The 18,488-nt window shown below is 33.8% G+C and overlaps 2 protein-coding genes and 1 pseudogene across 2 annotated transcripts; 2 read left to right on the top strand and 1 right to left on the bottom strand.

Annotated features, from left to right (window-relative positions):
- The first annotated feature begins 816 nt into the window (after nucleotides 1-816).
- LOC114396461 lies at nucleotides 817-1,944 on the top strand (annotated as a pseudogene).
- Nucleotides 1,945-7,145: 5,201 nt separating this feature from the next.
- LOC114396452 (protein OCTOPUS-like) lies at nucleotides 7,146-9,076 on the bottom strand. Its single transcript, XM_028358436.1, has one exon. The coding sequence runs from the start codon at nucleotides 8,807-8,809 to the stop codon at nucleotides 7,259-7,261; it is 1,551 nt and encodes a 516-aa protein (XP_028214237.1). The 5' UTR covers nucleotides 8,810-9,076; the 3' UTR covers nucleotides 7,146-7,258.
- A 7,156-nt stretch (nucleotides 9,077-16,232) lies between these two features.
- On the top strand, nucleotides 16,233-18,127 carry LOC114396444 (acyl-coenzyme A thioesterase 13). The gene is made up of 3 exons (XM_028358423.1): nucleotides 16,233-16,636; nucleotides 16,853-16,993; nucleotides 17,919-18,127. Exons 1-3 carry the CDS (start codon nucleotides 16,442-16,444, stop codon nucleotides 18,060-18,062), a joined length of 480 nt encoding a protein of 159 aa, XP_028214224.1. The 5' UTR covers nucleotides 16,233-16,441; the 3' UTR covers nucleotides 18,063-18,127.
- The last annotated feature ends 361 nt before the right edge of the window (nucleotides 18,128-18,488 follow it).

The following is an 18,488-nucleotide window of genomic DNA, read 5'->3' as shown; positions in this document are numbered from 1 at the left end:
TGTCAAAGTGTCCATGTTTGTGTCATATATAATGTTCGTGTTAGAGTATGTGCTTAGCTGAAAAGTGAGTTATTTGGATTGCTTTCAAAATACGTTTACAGTTATTGCTTTTAGGAATAAATTTATCATAAACCGAATTATCCACAATGTTTGTTACTTGATGGGAGTGTAACACAGCTAAAAGAATAATTATCAGTCCCCTTATCTGACAATTTAAAAGGGTGAAGAGAGTAGAAAAAAGAGAGGTGACATGTTCGAATATAAAACTAACAAATAAATATTTTTTAATAATAAAAAAAAATCATAACCATATGTTTTTTATTGGCCAAATGATGAGACAATTTCAATAGTTTGAACAAGGTTTTAGATTCAAATTTTATTATATTATTTACATCAAAAAAAGATTTTCGAATAAAGTTTAGATGAGTTGAGTTTCAAGACTTATCAGGACTAAGACAGGTCTTAAGAACATTAACAAAAATATTTATAAATTATACATTGAAAGATAAAATTCTCACATTGATAATAAGATTGAAACTCACATCGTTGGGATATGAGTTTGATCCTTATCAAACCAATCTTAGGAAAAAGAAAAAAAAATGTGCATGTGTGATGCTTATTTTATTTTTAAATAAAAAATCTAATTTTGTTCTCCCTCAATTAAATATGATTTTTCAATTATTTTTTTATGTTCGATCTATGTTTTTAAATTTCATGAAAGTAACATACTTTTTTAATTTTCTTTATTTTTTAAAAAAAATCATTAGTTATCACTTATACTATAAGTCTATAACTATGAGATCCAAAATAAATTGGAGGAAATAAATGGGGAAACACATATGGTCCATGTAAGTTTTGGTCCTAATGGGCCTATTCATACCCAAGAACTATCCAGGCTTGCCCCCACACTACTAAACCACGTCATCGCCACTATCATTCCATATTTCGATGTTCATCGAATGATCAAAGCCTCACTTGCACAATGCCTCGTAAGCGCTTTCAGGAGTCGCAACCCAAAACAGGTACCATACTTTCTCACAACCCATAAATTGAAATAACTATAAATATCTTCACAACCTCCGTGTTAAACCATTTCAATACCATATTGGTCATTTTTCGTAGTATCCAGCCTTGCACACAAGGTGTTTGATGAAATGTTTCCGACAAAAATCTTGTTTCTTTGATAAAATTTTGTGCACCCATTTTTGTTCCAACGCAGGTCTACAACATACCCGAGATTTCCTGAAGAAAATAGGGTTGGGGAAGGAGAACTACTACTTCTAGAAGCAAATTGGAAAGGCTTTGCTTTGCACCTATGCAGTGATCGGGGCAGTGTGGGTGTACAACGAGACGTCACCACTGGGTTGGTGGACACTGAAGCCAAAGCCAAAGGAAGAGCTGGAGCTGGCTCATTTGTACAAGCGGCAGCAGTTTCCTTACCCGGACGACGAAGAGGCAATGCAATGCAGGAGTTCATTGCCAGAGGTGGGATGATTGGAACAACCATTGGTCCCAAAGGGGTGTTTGAGGATGATAAGGATAAGAGTGACTACAAGAAGGAGCTCAAGGACAAGAAGTTTGGGCAGGAGGCTCAGAAACTGTGAATGAGGATGAGGAGTGAGGTCACTGCTGAGATTCAGTAGAAGGGCTTTGATGTGGAATGAGTGAGTGAAATGAGTACTCAAAAGTCAAAACTATTGGTGGTAGTAAATATTGAGTTTGCATTTTTTTCTTTGTTTAGACATTGTAATTTCAATAAATCATGGGAGAGGGAAAAAGACTCATCAGTCTGTTACTCTTTGTTGATGAGTTTGTGTATGTGACTTTGAGTATTTGCCCCAGCAATTTCACTTGTTGCGTTAGGCTAGTCTGGGCTTTCTTATTTTCGTCTTTCCAAAATCCAGGACTTGGAGTGCTACCAGCTATTGGACTAGTTTAGATAAATTTGTGCTATTGAGTGCATGATGAGGTCCAAGCTCTCACAGAAGACTTAAGAATACATTTCGATTCTGCCAAAAATAATGCTGCAAAATGGATGATACGAATTCTATCTCCACTGCACCAACTATATGCTATGAAACTAACCCCATCATAATTAGCGAAACCAAGCGTAAGATTATGGAGACATCAAGCACACAGTTGGGTTCACTTGCTAGTGCACAAACGAACAATTGAAGTCTTTACAATATTCCTTCATCCAAGACCACATCGCAAACATAATTCTCTACCAAAGTTGTTCAACCTCAAAGTTTCTTCATTCAAAAAGCATTGCATTTCTTTTCTGCCAAATGGCCCACACAATTGCACTCCAACCCGTTTGCCACCAATTACCCTGTAAACCATGAGCACATTGTCAGAAATGCTCGCGAGCCGACTTAGGTAGAGCTGAGTTGATACTGAAAATTTTGAACCACGTTTTTCATATTAAATGAATAACTCTACGTGAGAACAATAAATGTGTCATATCTTCCGGCATCTCACTACAAGAGATACATATGGTGTCTCCTCTATCAATAATAATACCTCTTCTACTTTTAGTTGGAATCCCATCATAAAAAACCCTCCAAAGAAGGAAGGCTACCTTATGAGGGATTTTAATTTGCCAAAGACTTTTGAAAATGTCAATCTCATTAGAACCAACTCTCAAGTCATACAAAGCCATATATACGGATTTGATCGAGTACATTGAAGATGAATCTTCTAGCCAATGATCTTCCCCTTGATTAGCAATATTGACATTTGTCAATACATTGAGAAACTCTTCCACCACACTCAACTCCCAATCAAACCACTCTTTTCTCCACTTAAACTCCAATCTCCACCCCTCAAGACTCCAACTACCCATATCTCTCACTAATTCTCCTTTTTACTTCGAATTGAGGAATAATCTAGGAAATTTATTTTGAAGACACTCACCTCCCACCCAACAATCTCCTCAAAATCTAGTGTTTCTACCACTCTCTATTCTCCATTCCAATATATTGTCAAACCACCCATCACTCCTCCCACCACATACTAGCTTGAAATCTCTCCACCAAAAAGATTCATATGACTTCAACTTTTCTCCACTCAAACTAATATTCCCCTCATAATTGGATTCTAAAACTCTCACCCATAAAGACCCCTATCATGAAAAAGGTTCCACTTCCATTTTGTTAGAAGTGCCTCATTGAACATAGCAATATCCTTCACCCCCAAACCACCATGATTTTTAGGAGCACAAGTTGTCTTCCAACTCACCCAAGATATTTTCTCTCTCCCCTCCTCATACCCCCATAAAAATTTCCTTTGCTAGCCCCTCACAATATTAGCTACACCTATCGGAACCTTAAAAAAAGAAAAGAAGAAAAGGGGTAAAGAAGTTAGTATCAAAAAAATTCTTCTAACAAAAGAGAGATGTTTATGCTTCCAAGAGACAAGTTTCTTCTTGAACTTTGCAATGATAGGATCCCACATCACCTTCTTCCTTGGATTAACACCAATCGGGATTCCCAAGTAGACGAATGGGAATGACAAGTTTCTTCAATTCAAATATGATGCATATCTCTCCAACACCACCTGATCCAATCCCAAGCCCCCAAAACTACTCTTGTGAAAATTAACTTTTAAATCGGAGACTAATTCAAAACACCTCAAAATTGATTTGATGATTACCACGTTATCAAGAGTTGCTCACCCACAAATATTGTGTTGTCCGCATATTGGAGAAAATTCACCTCAACACCTAATTTTCCCACCAAATATCCCTTGGAAAGACTCTTCAAGGAAGCTTCCCTTATCAAAACACTAAGGTCTTCCGCCACAATATTGAAGAGAAAATGTGCAAGGGGGTCACCTTTTCTTAAGCCCTTTTGAGGCTTAAATTCTCTAGGCGGGCTTCTATTTACAAGAATTGAAATCGAGGTAGATGAAAGACAACCAAAGATTCATGAAAACCCAATCTATTCATCATGTACATCAAAAAATTCCAACAAACCAAATCATACGCCTTTTTGTAATGCACCCTAAAGAGTAAAAGTATTTCTTTCTATTTTTCCTAGCATCTTCCACAACTTCATTGGCTATCAATGCACTATGCAAGAGGTTTCTCCCACCCAAAAATGCACTTTGTCTTTCATCGATGACTCTATGAAACACCTTTTGAAGCCTTTTTTGCTAGAATTTTTGCCACAATCTTGTATTAGCATCCCACCAAAGATATAGGCCTATAATCTCCACCCTTGAGGGTCCCCAACCTTTGGAATAAGTGCAATAAAAGACACATTGATACCTCTAGTGAACGATACGGTTGTATGAAATTCATCAAAAAAAATTGATCACATCTTCCTTCATCAAGGTCCAAAACTCCTTTTTGAATTTAAAATTATAACCATCGGGATTGAGACTTTTTGAGCTCCTACAATCCCAAATAGCCTCCACAATTTCCTCTTTCCCAAAACTCCCAAGAAGCATATCATTATCATCACTTGATATTTTTTCAAAAGCAACACCGTCAAGATTTGGTCTATCCCAATGGTCTTCATTAAATCTCTATTTGAAGAACTTCCACACTTCCTCTTTTACCTCCAAAGGTTCCTCTTTCCAAACTCCATCAGCATGTACACCTCTTATCATATTATTCCTTTTTCGCCAATTAACCATGATGTGGAAATACTTTGCGATGATGACTGTTAATTTGGATTTGCTTTTTTTTTATTTATAGAGAAAATTATTTATCCAAAATAAAATATATATCTTTTCTAAACAAGTACTAAGTGAATCTTCTTCCATCATTCTAACATCTATTAATTTAATAACATTGAGAAAAATAATATTGTATAAATTTGTCCCAAAAAATATGAATTTACACGTACTTCAGTTAAAAACATCATGGAAATGAGATTTATATCTTGCAAGTCAAAGGTTGTGCTTTTTGTTCCGAAGCAGTTTCATCATAAGTTAGATTTCTTGTCTAATTCACAATGGTATGCTAAGGCCACAATATGACAACATCATTGGAAGACTAGCGAAAAGTTAAGCGCTTTATGGAAAGCAGTCAGAATTTCAATTTACCAACGATAATAACAGTTACAAGTATTTTCTCTTCATGGTCAACATCTGATGCATTATTGATTCCATTCATCAGCAAAACCTACGGCTATCAGAGGAAAATACAGAGGAGAAGTCAAAAAGGAACTATTTCAAAATCAAAGGTCAATTACAAATATCCTGTGTTAACTTTAGACAAATTATTTTTGAGATAGCAAGATTGTACAAATCTTTTAACGACTATAAAAAAAAGAGTGATCTGATAAAAAAATTGTATTATATAAAATTAGGTAAATAATATAACTTTTTTTTTACAGCAACAATAGAGTGAAACACATTTTCTTGGTCTCAAATACATATGAATTATGGGCTTGGTTCGCATAGTTAGATACAGGAAAATTCAGAATGACCAGTGAGCTAGCTGACCTTGTCATATTTCCAAAATCCTAGCAGCATATAAATTCAATGACAAACAGATGCTTAACCAAAGAAATAAAGCACAAAAATAGAGTAAACAGACAGCATTTGCTAACCAATCTTTCAACATTGGACCCGAGGGATAAATACAAAAGAAAAGTAATCAAGGTGCCAACAGAAAGCAGGACCATAATAAATTTTAGGTTTGAAAAAACACACACGCAAAGGATGATAAAGTGGCAATATGCATTTCTCTGTTACAGACAATGAAACACGGACATTGAATTTTTCTCGAGCTCTTGCTAAACAAACAATTAACCACAACTACATGAGTAATGACTATTGACGAGCTTTAAACATAAAATCATTCTTCCCTTGCCTAGTAATGCCTATTGCCTGAAAGCCCCCGTATAACTGCCAAAATACAAAGGAAGTGCAATGGAGATATAAGGTTGGTTTGGTGGTGAAGGGGAAAAAAAAGGGATAAATCATGGGTTCGAATCCTCCATTAACAAAAACAAACAAATTAATAATTAACATTTACCAATAAAAAAAAAAACAAGCCCAATGGTAACAGTCCATGAATCTTGATGTCAGTGATTCTTGACTCTTTTTTTATGCAGTGATTCTTGACTTTGAAAGGCTTTAACCAAGAAACAGAATATTTTGCTTATAGAGAACCTTTAAAATCTCTACAACTAAGCATAAAGTATTATAAATGGAAGGATTTGCAGTGTTCTTTTGGAAAGTTAACCAAGTTAGCCAAGTTATCCCCATCATGCAGTAGATGTTTCCACTAACAGAATTTTCTCATATGGAATATATACTTTGCTGTGATCCTTGGCAAGGAAAAAATAAAAAGCAAGTTGACTCATTGGCTGGGACAACTAGATTCTAAGTGGTTGACAATGGGAGTTCATGTCCCCATTCCATTACCATAGCAGGGAGGTCATTTTTGCCCCCATTAGGTTTCAAACTTTTCCCCCTCTCATCCGGATGAGTGAGAAAATTCTAAAGAGAATTTAAAATCCACTTATCTTTACTACACTTGCCCCACTGCCCAAAAGTTTTGGGTCTGTCATAAGGTGGGAAAAAGGATATTCAAAATTCTGTTTTCGATTAAAGCAATTTCAGTTATAACACCCTGTCCTTCAATGTTGTTCCTGTACCAATTACATACCCAGAAATTCTCATACCATATCTCAGTTACATCAGGAACCTTAACCTTTTTTTAAAGCCAAGAAAATTATAAAAGAAATAAAAGCATAAATGCCTTTAAGTATATGTGGATACTCCTAAAAGAGACGAAGGTTCAGGTACTCAATAATTGAGGAATGTATACACTTCACAATTTGAAGTTCATGCATCGATATAACCAACAGCATAGCTGAACCAGAATTTGGAAGCTGAAGCTTACTCTGTAAAATGTGAATAAAGCATGAAAATTTCGATGAACCTTTCATGCTGCATTTGGAGAGATACACCATGAAATGCCACTGCAGCACTTGAGGCAGCAAATTGACAGTTCATAGGCATTTCATCAACAAAATATAAATCATTAAATAACAGATGGCATATCCTTGCAGTAAATTCTAGCAAAATCAAGGGTTGCTCCTAGAATCACTGCAATTAGAAAATTACCATCTCAACAGCATCATGGAAACAATACTTTATTTCTGCTACCAGCATCATTAGACAAATTGCAACCGTAATCTAATCAGTGTGATGTACTTCATATCGTGAACAACAAAAATTACATTATATATGTTTTTATAAACAGACATACATTCAAGTTTCAACAGCTAATACAGTTTCACAAGCCACTTCTGGCTGCTGAATGCAAATCCTTAACACTACTCCTTCCGGCCTTGCTTCTCTTATAGCTCTTTGTGGGCGTCAAATAGAACCTCAACAAGCCAGTGTCGGGATTATTGGGTGAATACCGAACACTCCGGTTCCTCTGAAACATAAACTCCTGTCTCACATTCAAAGCACTCCCTTTGCTCTCAGACTCTTCTGTGAAACCATCGGTTCTACATGGGCTTCTACAGCTAACGCTATAGCTACGCATAAGCTTCTGGCCAACAGGCTCACTTGCTTGCACATTAACCACCCTCCTCAGCCTCTCCAAAGACTCTGCAAGAGGCTTCTCAACCTCAACCTCAACCCCAGAATCACCCTTCTCTTCCCCCATCCTATCCTCCTTTCTCTCGGTTCTCTGTACTAATCCCAACTTGTTCCAGATGCCGCGCCATTTCTGCAACTTCTTCGAACCCTTTTGCCTAGTGGCCACATCAGCAACGCCCTTGGAATCAGATTCCACCACACAATCAGGTTCAACAACATCACTCGAAGATCTCACATAACTATCCATTAACTCCTTCTCAGTAATCAACAACTTGGCACCATAAAAGGTGGCTGGAGATACCTTTGGAGACACCTTCGCATTCGCATTCACATTTGCATTTGCATTTGCATTTGACATCGATTTCAACTCATCAAGCTCCGCAATCGACCGTCTCCTACGTGAGTTTGATCTATCAAAACCAAAACTCTGTCTACCATCTCCAGACCTTTCCAAATCCACACCAGCACTGATATTGTTACTAGTATTGGAATTGGAATCTTCGTCGAGTGAAACCATTGGGGAAAGCCTGGAACATGATTTTCCAATCAAACATCCATCCCAGGAAGCTCTAGGGCAATCGAACGAGATTCTTCCAACATCAATCGAAAACCTCGGATCGGTATCGCAAGATCTTCTCCCCAAATTGCATTCTCCAATCTCCGATTGAGTGTCTCTCAATCTCCTAGCTCTTCGCTTCTCTGCATTTCTGTTTGCATTATCACTATTATTATCATCATTATTGTCAGCATCGCCGTTTTTCTTTGACCGGTGCTTCCATTTCCACTTCTTGAACTTCTCGGTGGCTGCGTTCCAGAAGGTTCTGGAATCCCTCGCGGCGTTCCTCTTGCTGCGCTGCAGTATTTCGAGATCTATGAACTCCTTCACCGTCTTGGTTTCCTCGTCGGCATCGTCGTCGTCGTCGTCGTCACAAACCCTAACTTCAGAGTTCGGTTTGTGAGAGCGTTTGGTTTTCCTGGTGTCGTCGCGGGTGAAGAGATCGGAGAGGGTGCTGCGGGGGCGGACGGCGCAGGAGCGGCGGCGGGGGGAGGGAGCGGGGTCGGAGGTGGCAGGGCGGGAGCAGGACTTGGAGCGGCGGAGGTCTGGCGGGGGAGGGTGGTCGTCGGAGGGGAAGCCAGCAAGGCGTTCGCGGAGGCAGAGGGCGCAGAAGCCGGTGACGGGGACGGAGGGGTGGCGGTGGCAGGCGGAGAGGCAATGGGGTTTAAAATTGGAATTCATGACTAGGATTCATGTGTATGAGTGTGGTGGCAGTGTGAGCAATGACATGTTTGTTAATAGTGGAGTGGGAGACACGGCATAAGTATGCAGAGAGAGAGAGAGAGAGAGAGTACGGAATAATCATAATCATTTATTTACCATCATCAACTGCTTCAGTGCTTCCTAGTTGCTTCTACTAGTACTACCATGCCATGTCCAACACCTCCTTAAACCTTAAACCCCCAATTTTCTTACTGTTAAACGCCTCTTCTATAGATTATAATCTAAATAATCTTTTACATCATTTAAAATTAAGATCCAGTTTTAAAACAAACCATGACTATATAAATTAGGCAGGAGTCCTTTTGATAGGACCTTAGGTGGCCCCTAAATGCAACTTAAGGAAAAGAATAAGAAATTAAAACAAGAAACGGAACAAAGAACATTTATAGAAATTAAAATTATTACTCTCATTATTCATTTCCAAGTCCTATCAATTGAGCTGGTAACTGCTGTTCCAACTTTATGAGTATCAATAAAGGCCACACATTCAAGTTACATAAAGTAACACGTCAAGAAATCAATCTTATTAATTACACAACCACAACTTATTAATTACACATTCATGTTTGAATCTTCATAATTCGGTCATTCATTCAAAATTTTAAACCTACTATGATTGCTTGTGGTAATGATAACTTCATCGCAAAGTTAAGCTACGCATGTACTAGTACTAAATTGTTAATAGCGTACGTTGTTCAGTTTTTAATTTTAAAAATAAAAAACTAAATCTCGGTTTTTATAATCTTTAGTTTCAAATATTTTACTCACAGTTTTCAAAATTTAAAACAAAATCATACAAATCACCTTCTGTTAACTAAGTTGGTGTAGAGGGATTTGATTGTATTGCAGCAGAAATTGATATGGAGTGTGACTTCGATCTCTGTCTGATCCCCAAAGCTTCTCATTGCGTGTATTACAGATACACCACATTGTTATAGCAAATTGGCTTCCTCAAATCTGGTTGGGGCTGCTGCAAGATGTTAAAAGCGAGTTCCTTAAAGCTTCCAACATCGATTATGCCATTTTCTATCAACTCTCAAAGGCCAACGTGTTTCCATATTTGCTTGACTTTTTTAGTAGAGATGAAAGTGTGCCAAGAATTTTTTGTTTCATTAGGACAGAAAACGCAACCAAGTGTACACAAATTATAAACAATTAAACATATATAATCCCCCTATCTTCTATTAGTTCCAATTAATTCTTGCCTTATTGCTTAATTATTTTGATAAAAAAAATATATTATATGAATCAAAATTTTGGCCTTGTGGGAATGGATTTCGTGTATGGTTTCTTCAAATGGAGTTATTAGCTAACATATATAACTCCAAAAGTTATTGTGAAGTTTAAGATTAGTTTAGCTTAAGAGCATAGTAGTATTTATACCAAAAAAAGAACATAGTAGTATTAGCTAACCTATATATTTGCGATGATGACTGTAAATTTGGATTTACTTTTTTTGATGGTGATGGGCTACGTTATGTGCATTGCAGAGGGCTTAGGGCAGAGGGAGTGAGATCAACCCACGAAAGTGCATTTTTAGGTTGTATTTGGAAAGGAAATTAATAGATTTCATGGCTTCTTGAAGTTATATATGCAGGGCGTGTTTCTAACGGATTGTGGGGATTATATATTTTTTTTTAGAAGTAGGGGGATTATATATGTTTAGTTGTTTATAATTTGAGAAATGTTATTTGAGTTCTGTCTATATCATTAATTATTAATTTAATTAGAGAAAATATGTATGCAAGATCATTCAATCACAAACAATAATGTTAAATTTGAACATTTTTATAATAAATACCTTAACAATCATAAGAACAATGATTTATAATTAATTGATGATATAAAACTAGCAAAACAAGTTATTCGATATGGCATTGTTCAGCTCATCAGGATAAGTGTGAAAAGTGAAATGGGTTGGTCGACCCAAATTTTTCCATAGTTCTACTTTTTGCAGCAATGTAGCTCATCGGACCAAACTAAATTGACTTATTTCAATTTTTTTTCTTAAATTTATAGAAATTTAAATAAAAATACAAATGAAAATAATAATGAACCAACATAAGCTTGATTGAATTCCAACCTTCTAAAGTTCGACCTGGCCCTATTTGGTCCATCGAGTCAAGCCAAACTGATCTAATTACTTTTAGGCACATTTATTTGGATCCAATTCGGCACAAACCATTTTTCCAACTCTAATTGTCATTATCACATGTATAAAACTATATAACTTAATGAAAGTTGTTTCTGAGTTAAATTTACCTATGCAATTTTATTTGACCTTTACTTTTAGACTCTCCACTAGATGTCGAAAGTATCTAAACATGTCAAAATCAAAAGAGTCATTGAGAAATCTATACTCTCCAACAGGTGTTTTCATGATGAACTTTCTCAAAGGAGCAAACGAGATAAATACAATTTGATACCTTTAACTTTAAATCAGGTTCTAAGATAGTGTCTGGATAACAAACAACAATGAATTATATATATTATAAAATCATGGTAACACCCCTTAATTGATTATTTCTCGCCATGAAGTAAATTGGTAAAACTAGTTTGTACGGTAGTTGAAATTAATAAGTCAACTAAAACTTATAAACTAGATGAAAATTTGGAAACTTATAAGCTAGTTGGTTGAATCAAAAGTGTTTAATATAAAAGGATATAATTAATTATTTGATTAAAAAGGTAAAAAAAAACTATCTCAAATATATTAGTGAGAATAAAAATGAAAAAAAAATTAATTTCTTATAAGAGACCTTATTTTGTAAGCTACTTGAACTAGCTTATGAAAATAAGTTAGAAGCAACTAAAATAAGTTCATGTGTTAGACAAAATCCTATATGTGATGTATAGACTTCTACAACTAGGATATATTTGCTAAAAATGAATGTTAAAGTGTGCAAAATTCTCTTAGTTAGCGACAGACGCAAATTACAAGCGAGATTAGTTTATAACTCAGTGAGTTCGAAGACACTTGTGATCTCTAATCAAGGACAAAAAATGAATATTAAGGACTAAAAATAATGATTTTAGATTTTTAAGGAATGACAATAAAATAAAAAAAAATATTCTATAGATATCAAAATCAAAATTTACTCATTTTATAAATAACAAAAAAATCAATGAATCTAAAATTTAGAAAGAAAAAAAAATTAGACACCAAAAATAAAATTTATCAATTTTATAGAGATTAAAAATATATATATATATTTAACTCATAAATATATTGTGCTGTAAGTAGGACTGAAAATAGATCAGATGATTCATCGGGGACCTACGATCTAGCCCTCGAAAGACCTGACCTGTTTATTATAAAGAATGGACTTAGACTTTTTAAACAGCCTTTTTAACTAAAAAGGTTGGACTTTAGGCTTTAAAAAAACTATTAGGCTTGAGAGATGGGTTTATTTATATAATAAATCAATAATATGTAACATTATATATAGGCTCCTTGGCCTGTTTAGGTTCACTGATTTAGTTAAGTCTATATGCTTATTTATAGACTCTTATATAAAAAAGATCATGTAAATAAACGTTCAAGTCAGACTAAACTTTTAAATAAGTTAGACTAAGGCTTAAAAAAGGCTTAGTAATAGATAAATATATTAGACACAATTTTTTCTCCTTTTGATTATTTATTTTTTATTAGACTAATTTGATAAAAGAAAATCATTTTACTTTATTAATTGTTAGGTAGGATACAATTTTCATCCCATCAAATAGGTAGAAAATTCATTAAACTGATAGGTAGGACACAATTTTCATCCCATCAAATAGGTAGAAGATTCATTAAACATCAGTGAAAATTACCATGCCATATTGTAATATGTTTCCAATGCTAATAAAAAGTAACCCACCCAATGGTATTTAACATTTAGAAAACTGCCAAATAAAATGATTCTTCCATTTGAACAACTGACAATGACATTCCATAATGTCAATTATTTTGTTGATATGCCAAAGGTGGGGGAATTGGACGTACTGGCTGGCAGGAAAACAGGCTAGGAGGGTACATAGAAGGGGAAAATTAAAATTTATGTTGCTGGTGTTCTTAGTTGAGCTTGATACTTTGAGGCATGCTTTGGTTGGTATGCTAGGTAGTTCTGGCTTATCAACAGAGCAGAGAAAATAGAGACTCCTCAATTGCTACTTGAGGAGAATGTATATGATTTTGTTCAACATATCCTGAGAAATGTTCGTTGCGCTTTTGGGTAACCCGAAATTTTAATTTCCCCTTTTATGTACCCTGCAGCCTCCATTAAAGTAATGTTGTAAGAACACCAGGTGAGAAAACTCCACTCACCCTTAACAAGAGCTGCAACCGAGTTTCAGGTATGCCTTGCTTTTGCTGAGTTCCTGTAAAAAACGTATCATTTTTTGTAATTTTAAGTGTAGTAGTATCACAAAAAGGATTTTTGAGTTGTAGGACTTTGTCTCAGTAAAACTAGATATTTTAGTCGAAGCCTAATTTTATTTTAATATCTAGTTTTGAATATGAAGTAATTTAGACTAAGTTAAGTAAATTTATCTAGAGAAAACATATCTAGGGAAATTTTAAATAAATATTACTGTAAATTTTTAATATCAAGTAATTTAATTTAGACTAAGTCAAGTAAAATTATCTAGAGAGATGAAGTTCTTTAATGTTTTTTTCTATAAAAAATACTGTAAGCATATATTTTTTTATATATATTTCTTATTAATCGGGTTTTGGTAATGAATATTTGGTTAAAAAATATAAATTTATTTTATTAACTACCTTTTGACTGTTTATTAAATTTTTTATATTTTCAATATCATGATCATAATAATAATAATACAAAGATATAAATTGGATAAGAATCTTGTAGCTAAAATAATAAAATAATTGTATCCATGATGGAATTACTAACGAATGTGCTAAGATTTAAGATTTTCAATTTAAAATTTATCTGTTTTTTTTTCTTAGATAAAGATCATATTCCTGGATTATGCAATATTTATATATGATCAATAAATGTGAGAGATCATTCCCAAGTTGTTGAATTCTTATTATAAGAAGATAATAAAATTAAATTATTGATTTGATTCATATAGTTTCATTTTTCATATTTTTTTAGTCTTTATAGTTTGAAAATGGTTTTTTTAATTTTTATATTTTAAATTTTTAATTCTCTTTTAGTTTATATAGTTTAAAAGTGATTTTTTAGTCTCTATTGTATTTTAATTACCTTTTAGTCCTTATTAAAAAAATATATAAAAATAATTAGTTACAAATTAGTTATAAATTATTAATTATTTTCTTATTACAAATTATTTTGCGATAAATTAGTTACGAATTACTTGCTAATATTTTTGTAATTAATTGTAATTGATAATATTACTCATAATAATAAGGACTAAAAAAAATTAAAATATAAAGTATAGAGACTAAAAAAATTACTTTCAAACTATAGGGACTAAAAGAAAATTAAAATACAAATTATAAAAACTAAAAAAATTAATTTCAAATTACATAAACTAAAATTAAAATGTAAATCATATGAAATAAAAGAAAATAAAATGTAAATATATACACTAAAAAAATCACTTTCAAACTATAAGAACTAAAAAAATACAAATCATAAAATGATAAAAGATGAAATAAATAATTAAATCTTATAAGAATGGACAAACACTCGAGAAAAACACACTTTGAGTGACTTCCAAAAAAATATTGGATAACAAGTGAAGAAAATTTCGTTCACTATGATATAGGAGTATATTTTCGTTTTCAATTAATTGTGTATATTGAGGAGAAAAGTAGATCAAAATAATACCGGAGCTTGGTGGGAGACAGGTGATGAAGAGTAAGTTGTATATATAAGAAGTATAATGCGAATGCTTGTGTGAAAATATTTATTCTAAAAACCTTGTAAAAGGATTTTGAAACCATAGAAATGAAATCATGAGAAACCATGATTTGGTGGTGGCGGACCTAGGTACAACTTAGGAGATGCATTTGTACTCCTTAATTTTGCGGAAAACATAAAAATACATTTGTTCTTATCTATGTAATTGGTCCCCAATTCCTTATTTCTTTTACTTGTCATCATTTTTTGTCTTTTATTGATTAGTTTCTTTCGTATATTTTGTTTCTTCTATACTTACTCGGTTGGGTACTTCATTTCTCTTTTAGAGGATAAAATATATTTTTATCCTTATCACAATTTTGAAATGCCAACGCTTTTACCCCTCAAAAATAAATTAGGTAATGTTTTATAAAGGAATAAAGAGTGGCTTATATAATGCGTTAAGGATTAAAATTGCTGCATCTTAAAGTTGAGGGACAAAAACGGATGATTTTTTTAAAAGAAACTAAAATCGAACTTCAAAAAATTTAGAGCACAAAACATATTATACCCTATATTATATTTTTTTGGGTGAAGTTTTGATATTTTATTTTCATCTATATGATAATAAATATTATTAATTTTAAAAATATGATTTGTCCCCATGGACCCCATCGTGCAGAGAACTTGAGTGCTTGATTTTGTCAGGAATATTTACTTCTTAATAGGATAAGCAATTTTACCAGCAGATAATATACGATTTTAGTGATTATTTTACTTGAAAGATCTTTGTTGTAATTGGAATGTCAAGACATCCATGGAATTTGTATTTCTATGACTTCTAGACTTATAATTTCATTTTTTGATAGTTTTCCTTCTGAACTGAACAAGAAAACGAGTATATCAACGCTTAGCAAATACCCAAAAAAGAAAATGCTTAAAGGCAATCGGTGCCCATTTTATTTTATTTTTGAAAATTGACTTCCAGAAAATACTTTTTGTAATGTGCTAAATTTTTACCACTTCCAGAGAAACTACATTCCAAATGTAAAATTTTTATAAACGCAAATTTTTCAACATTTTGAAGAAAAAAAAAACAGTTTATGGTAATATATATATATATATATATATATATATATATATATATATATATATATATATAAGGAGATATACTAGTAAAATTGAGAGGTGTAAATATGAATGGCCTTTATGCAAATTTGGTGAGAGAAGTTAGACTGCTGCTAGGTGCACCCAGCATTATTGCTGGTGCACCCAGTACTAACCACAAAAAGACAAAAATATCCCTTACGGATCAAGTTGATTCATAAGTTAATTTTTAAGACTTACAGATTAACTTGATCCGGTAGTCTTTTACGGATCAAGTTGATCCGTAAGTTGATTTTTAAGACTTATGGATCAAGTTGATTTGTGAATCTTTTACGGATCAAGTTGATTCGTAAGTTGATTTTTAAAACTTACGGATCAAGTTGATCTGTAAGTTTTTTACGGATCAACTTGATCTGTAAGTCTTAAAAATCAACTTACGGATCAATTTGATTCGTAAGGGAAGAAATTAACAGGAACAATTTTACCATTTTCAAAAAATATTGGGTGCACCAACAATAATGATGGCTGCACCTAGCAACACTCAAGAAGTTAAACAATGTAAAAGCCCATTAGGCTCAAGTGAACTCACGATCCAGATAGCAACCAGCAACAAACAACCCCTATAGATCGTCTTCGTCTTGGTGGGTTGGAAAAAGGCAAGACAAAGAGGATGGAGAAGGTGAGAGAGATGCTGAGACTAACGCAGCAAGAATCGGTCGCTATGTCACGACTCAACTCTGTTCCTTCCCTCAGAGCCGGCGATAACTCCTCCTTCTACGAACACTTCATCCTCTCTGGCATCCGAGTTGACCGAGTCCAACCCGGTCTCGTCTCCTGCACTTTCAAAGTCCCCTCGCGCCTCGCTGTATCTTTCATTTCATATCACTTTACTTCAATTATTAGTGCATGTTTGATTATCTAAGGCTAAAGTAATTTTACTAACCGATCAAAATCTTTTATTTTTATCCCTCAGATTTGTATTGAAACATGTGCGTGCAACAACATTTCCGACTCCAAATTAAACATGCACTAATAATCTTAGTAATTGAAGTGAAATTGAATGTTCTTTGTGTTGTTACAGGACAGGAGTGGGAAGTTGGCGAGTGGAGCAATTGCGAATCTGGTGGACGAGGTTGGAGGTGCTGTCATCCATGAAGAGGGTCTCCCCATGAATGTTTCCGTTGACATGTCTATTTCTTTTCTCTCATCTGTGAGAGTTGGCGTAAGTTATTACCATATACTGTACTAACAATAACATCTTAATTAATGCCTATTTTGCTAAGTGAGAGGATAAGGTTGAAATTGATGATTGATGTTGTGCATCAAACCCTACTTTCACATCATTAATTTTTGTCTGTTGTATATAGGGGGATGGTAATTGATAATGACCTCATATCTACCCAGTCCAACATTAGTAGGCTAGTTAGTTACTATAGTGAATAGCATCAGGGAAGTTTATGAATTCATAATAAACTTTAGACCACATTAAGATTTATTAGATTGCGTATTGCATTTTATAGATAGATATGCTATCCAACTGTCCAATTAATTTCTGCCAAACTGTTCTTAGATGGACTCGGTTGCTCTACAGTTCAAAATGCAGTCTCAACCATTCAAAACATGTGTGAAAACTGAACAGATAAAAAATGAGACTTAAGATTGACCCTGTTCCATTATTAGAATGTCCCTTATCTGAAATAAGATTGTAAAAAGTGTTCTTTTCATCAATGCCTGTTGGTCTAAGTGACAAATAGCTGGTTCGCCTTGAGTTATATCTTGGGTTCGACTTTTGTGAACGAAAAAAAAATTGTCGCCAGAATAGCTTTGTCCTCTTAAATGGGTTCACCTGACTCGACTTAGATTACGCTGAGGATTTAAAAAAAGAAAAAAAAAAAAAAAAAGGAATTGTCCTTTTGTTAAGGTTCAGACTTAGTAATGCTAGGCAACATGTTTATTGTATGTATCCGTTCACTTGCCATTCCATGATTCCAACCACTTCTTATTATAAGACTTTTGCTTCAGATTTCATTAACATTTAACAACTGGGTTCTTTGCACTACAAATAACTACCCAACTTTCCTACTCTCTTTACGTATTTTAAATGTATTTGTGTTATACCTTATGGACATATTGATATTATGGTGCAGGATGAACTAGAAATTACTTCTAGGTTGTTAGGAAGGAAAGGAGGTTATTCTGGGACTATTGTTCTTCTTAAAAACAAAGCAACTGGAGAATTGATAGCGGAAGGTCGTCATTCACTATTTGGTAGACATAACAGCAAAATGTAATTCGATATGGTAGATAAGATGTGTATGAAATATATATGTAAATAAATGAAGGTTTTTTTGGGAAACTGACTTGGGTATGTGTCATTACTCGTTAATTAGATGAAGTTCTAATTGAGAGCATAATTTGAAGCATGTGCAAAAAAATCCTGCTTGGTTTATTCAGTTTGTGTGACCATTATTCCATTTCTTCTCATATACTATCAGTCTTCATTGCTAACTGAGACATCAAGTTTCAACATATTTTCCCTTGGCAACTGCCATGTTGCAGTTTGATTTCATCATGGCAAATAAGAATAACCAAAAAAGTGAAAATAGCATCACAGCAGCTATTTGATGTTTACCATATATTTGTGTTCATAATTTTTAAAATTAGATCGTTCTTTGAACTAGTTGGTTCAAACTATTCTTGGATTGAATCAATAATAA

This window comes from Glycine soja, chromosome 2 (genome assembly GCF_004193775.1).
Source record: "Glycine soja cultivar W05 chromosome 2, ASM419377v2, whole genome shotgun sequence".
Taxonomy (NCBI): Eukaryota; Viridiplantae; Streptophyta; class Magnoliopsida; order Fabales; family Fabaceae; genus Glycine; species Glycine soja.
Note: the sequence above shows the minus strand (reverse complement) of the source record. Positions and strands in the feature narration are given on the sequence as shown.

Excerpts from the sequence above, each read along its gene's own strand:
- LOC114396452 (XM_028358436.1), bottom strand. The coding sequence starts at position 8,809 with ATGAATTCCAATTTTAAACCCCATTGCCTCTCCGCCTGCCACCGCCAC.
- LOC114396444 (XM_028358423.1), top strand. The coding sequence starts at position 16,442 with ATGGAGAAGGTGAGAGAGATGCTGAGACTAACGCAGCAAGAATCGGTC. Across the intron at positions 16,637-16,852 it reads AAGTCCCCTCGCGCCTCGCT|GACAGGAGTGGGAAGTTGGC; the intron begins GTATCTTTCATT and ends GTGTTGTTACAG. Across the intron at positions 16,994-17,918 it reads TCTCATCTGTGAGAGTTGGC|GATGAACTAGAAATTACTTC; the intron begins GTAAGTTATTAC and ends ATTATGGTGCAG.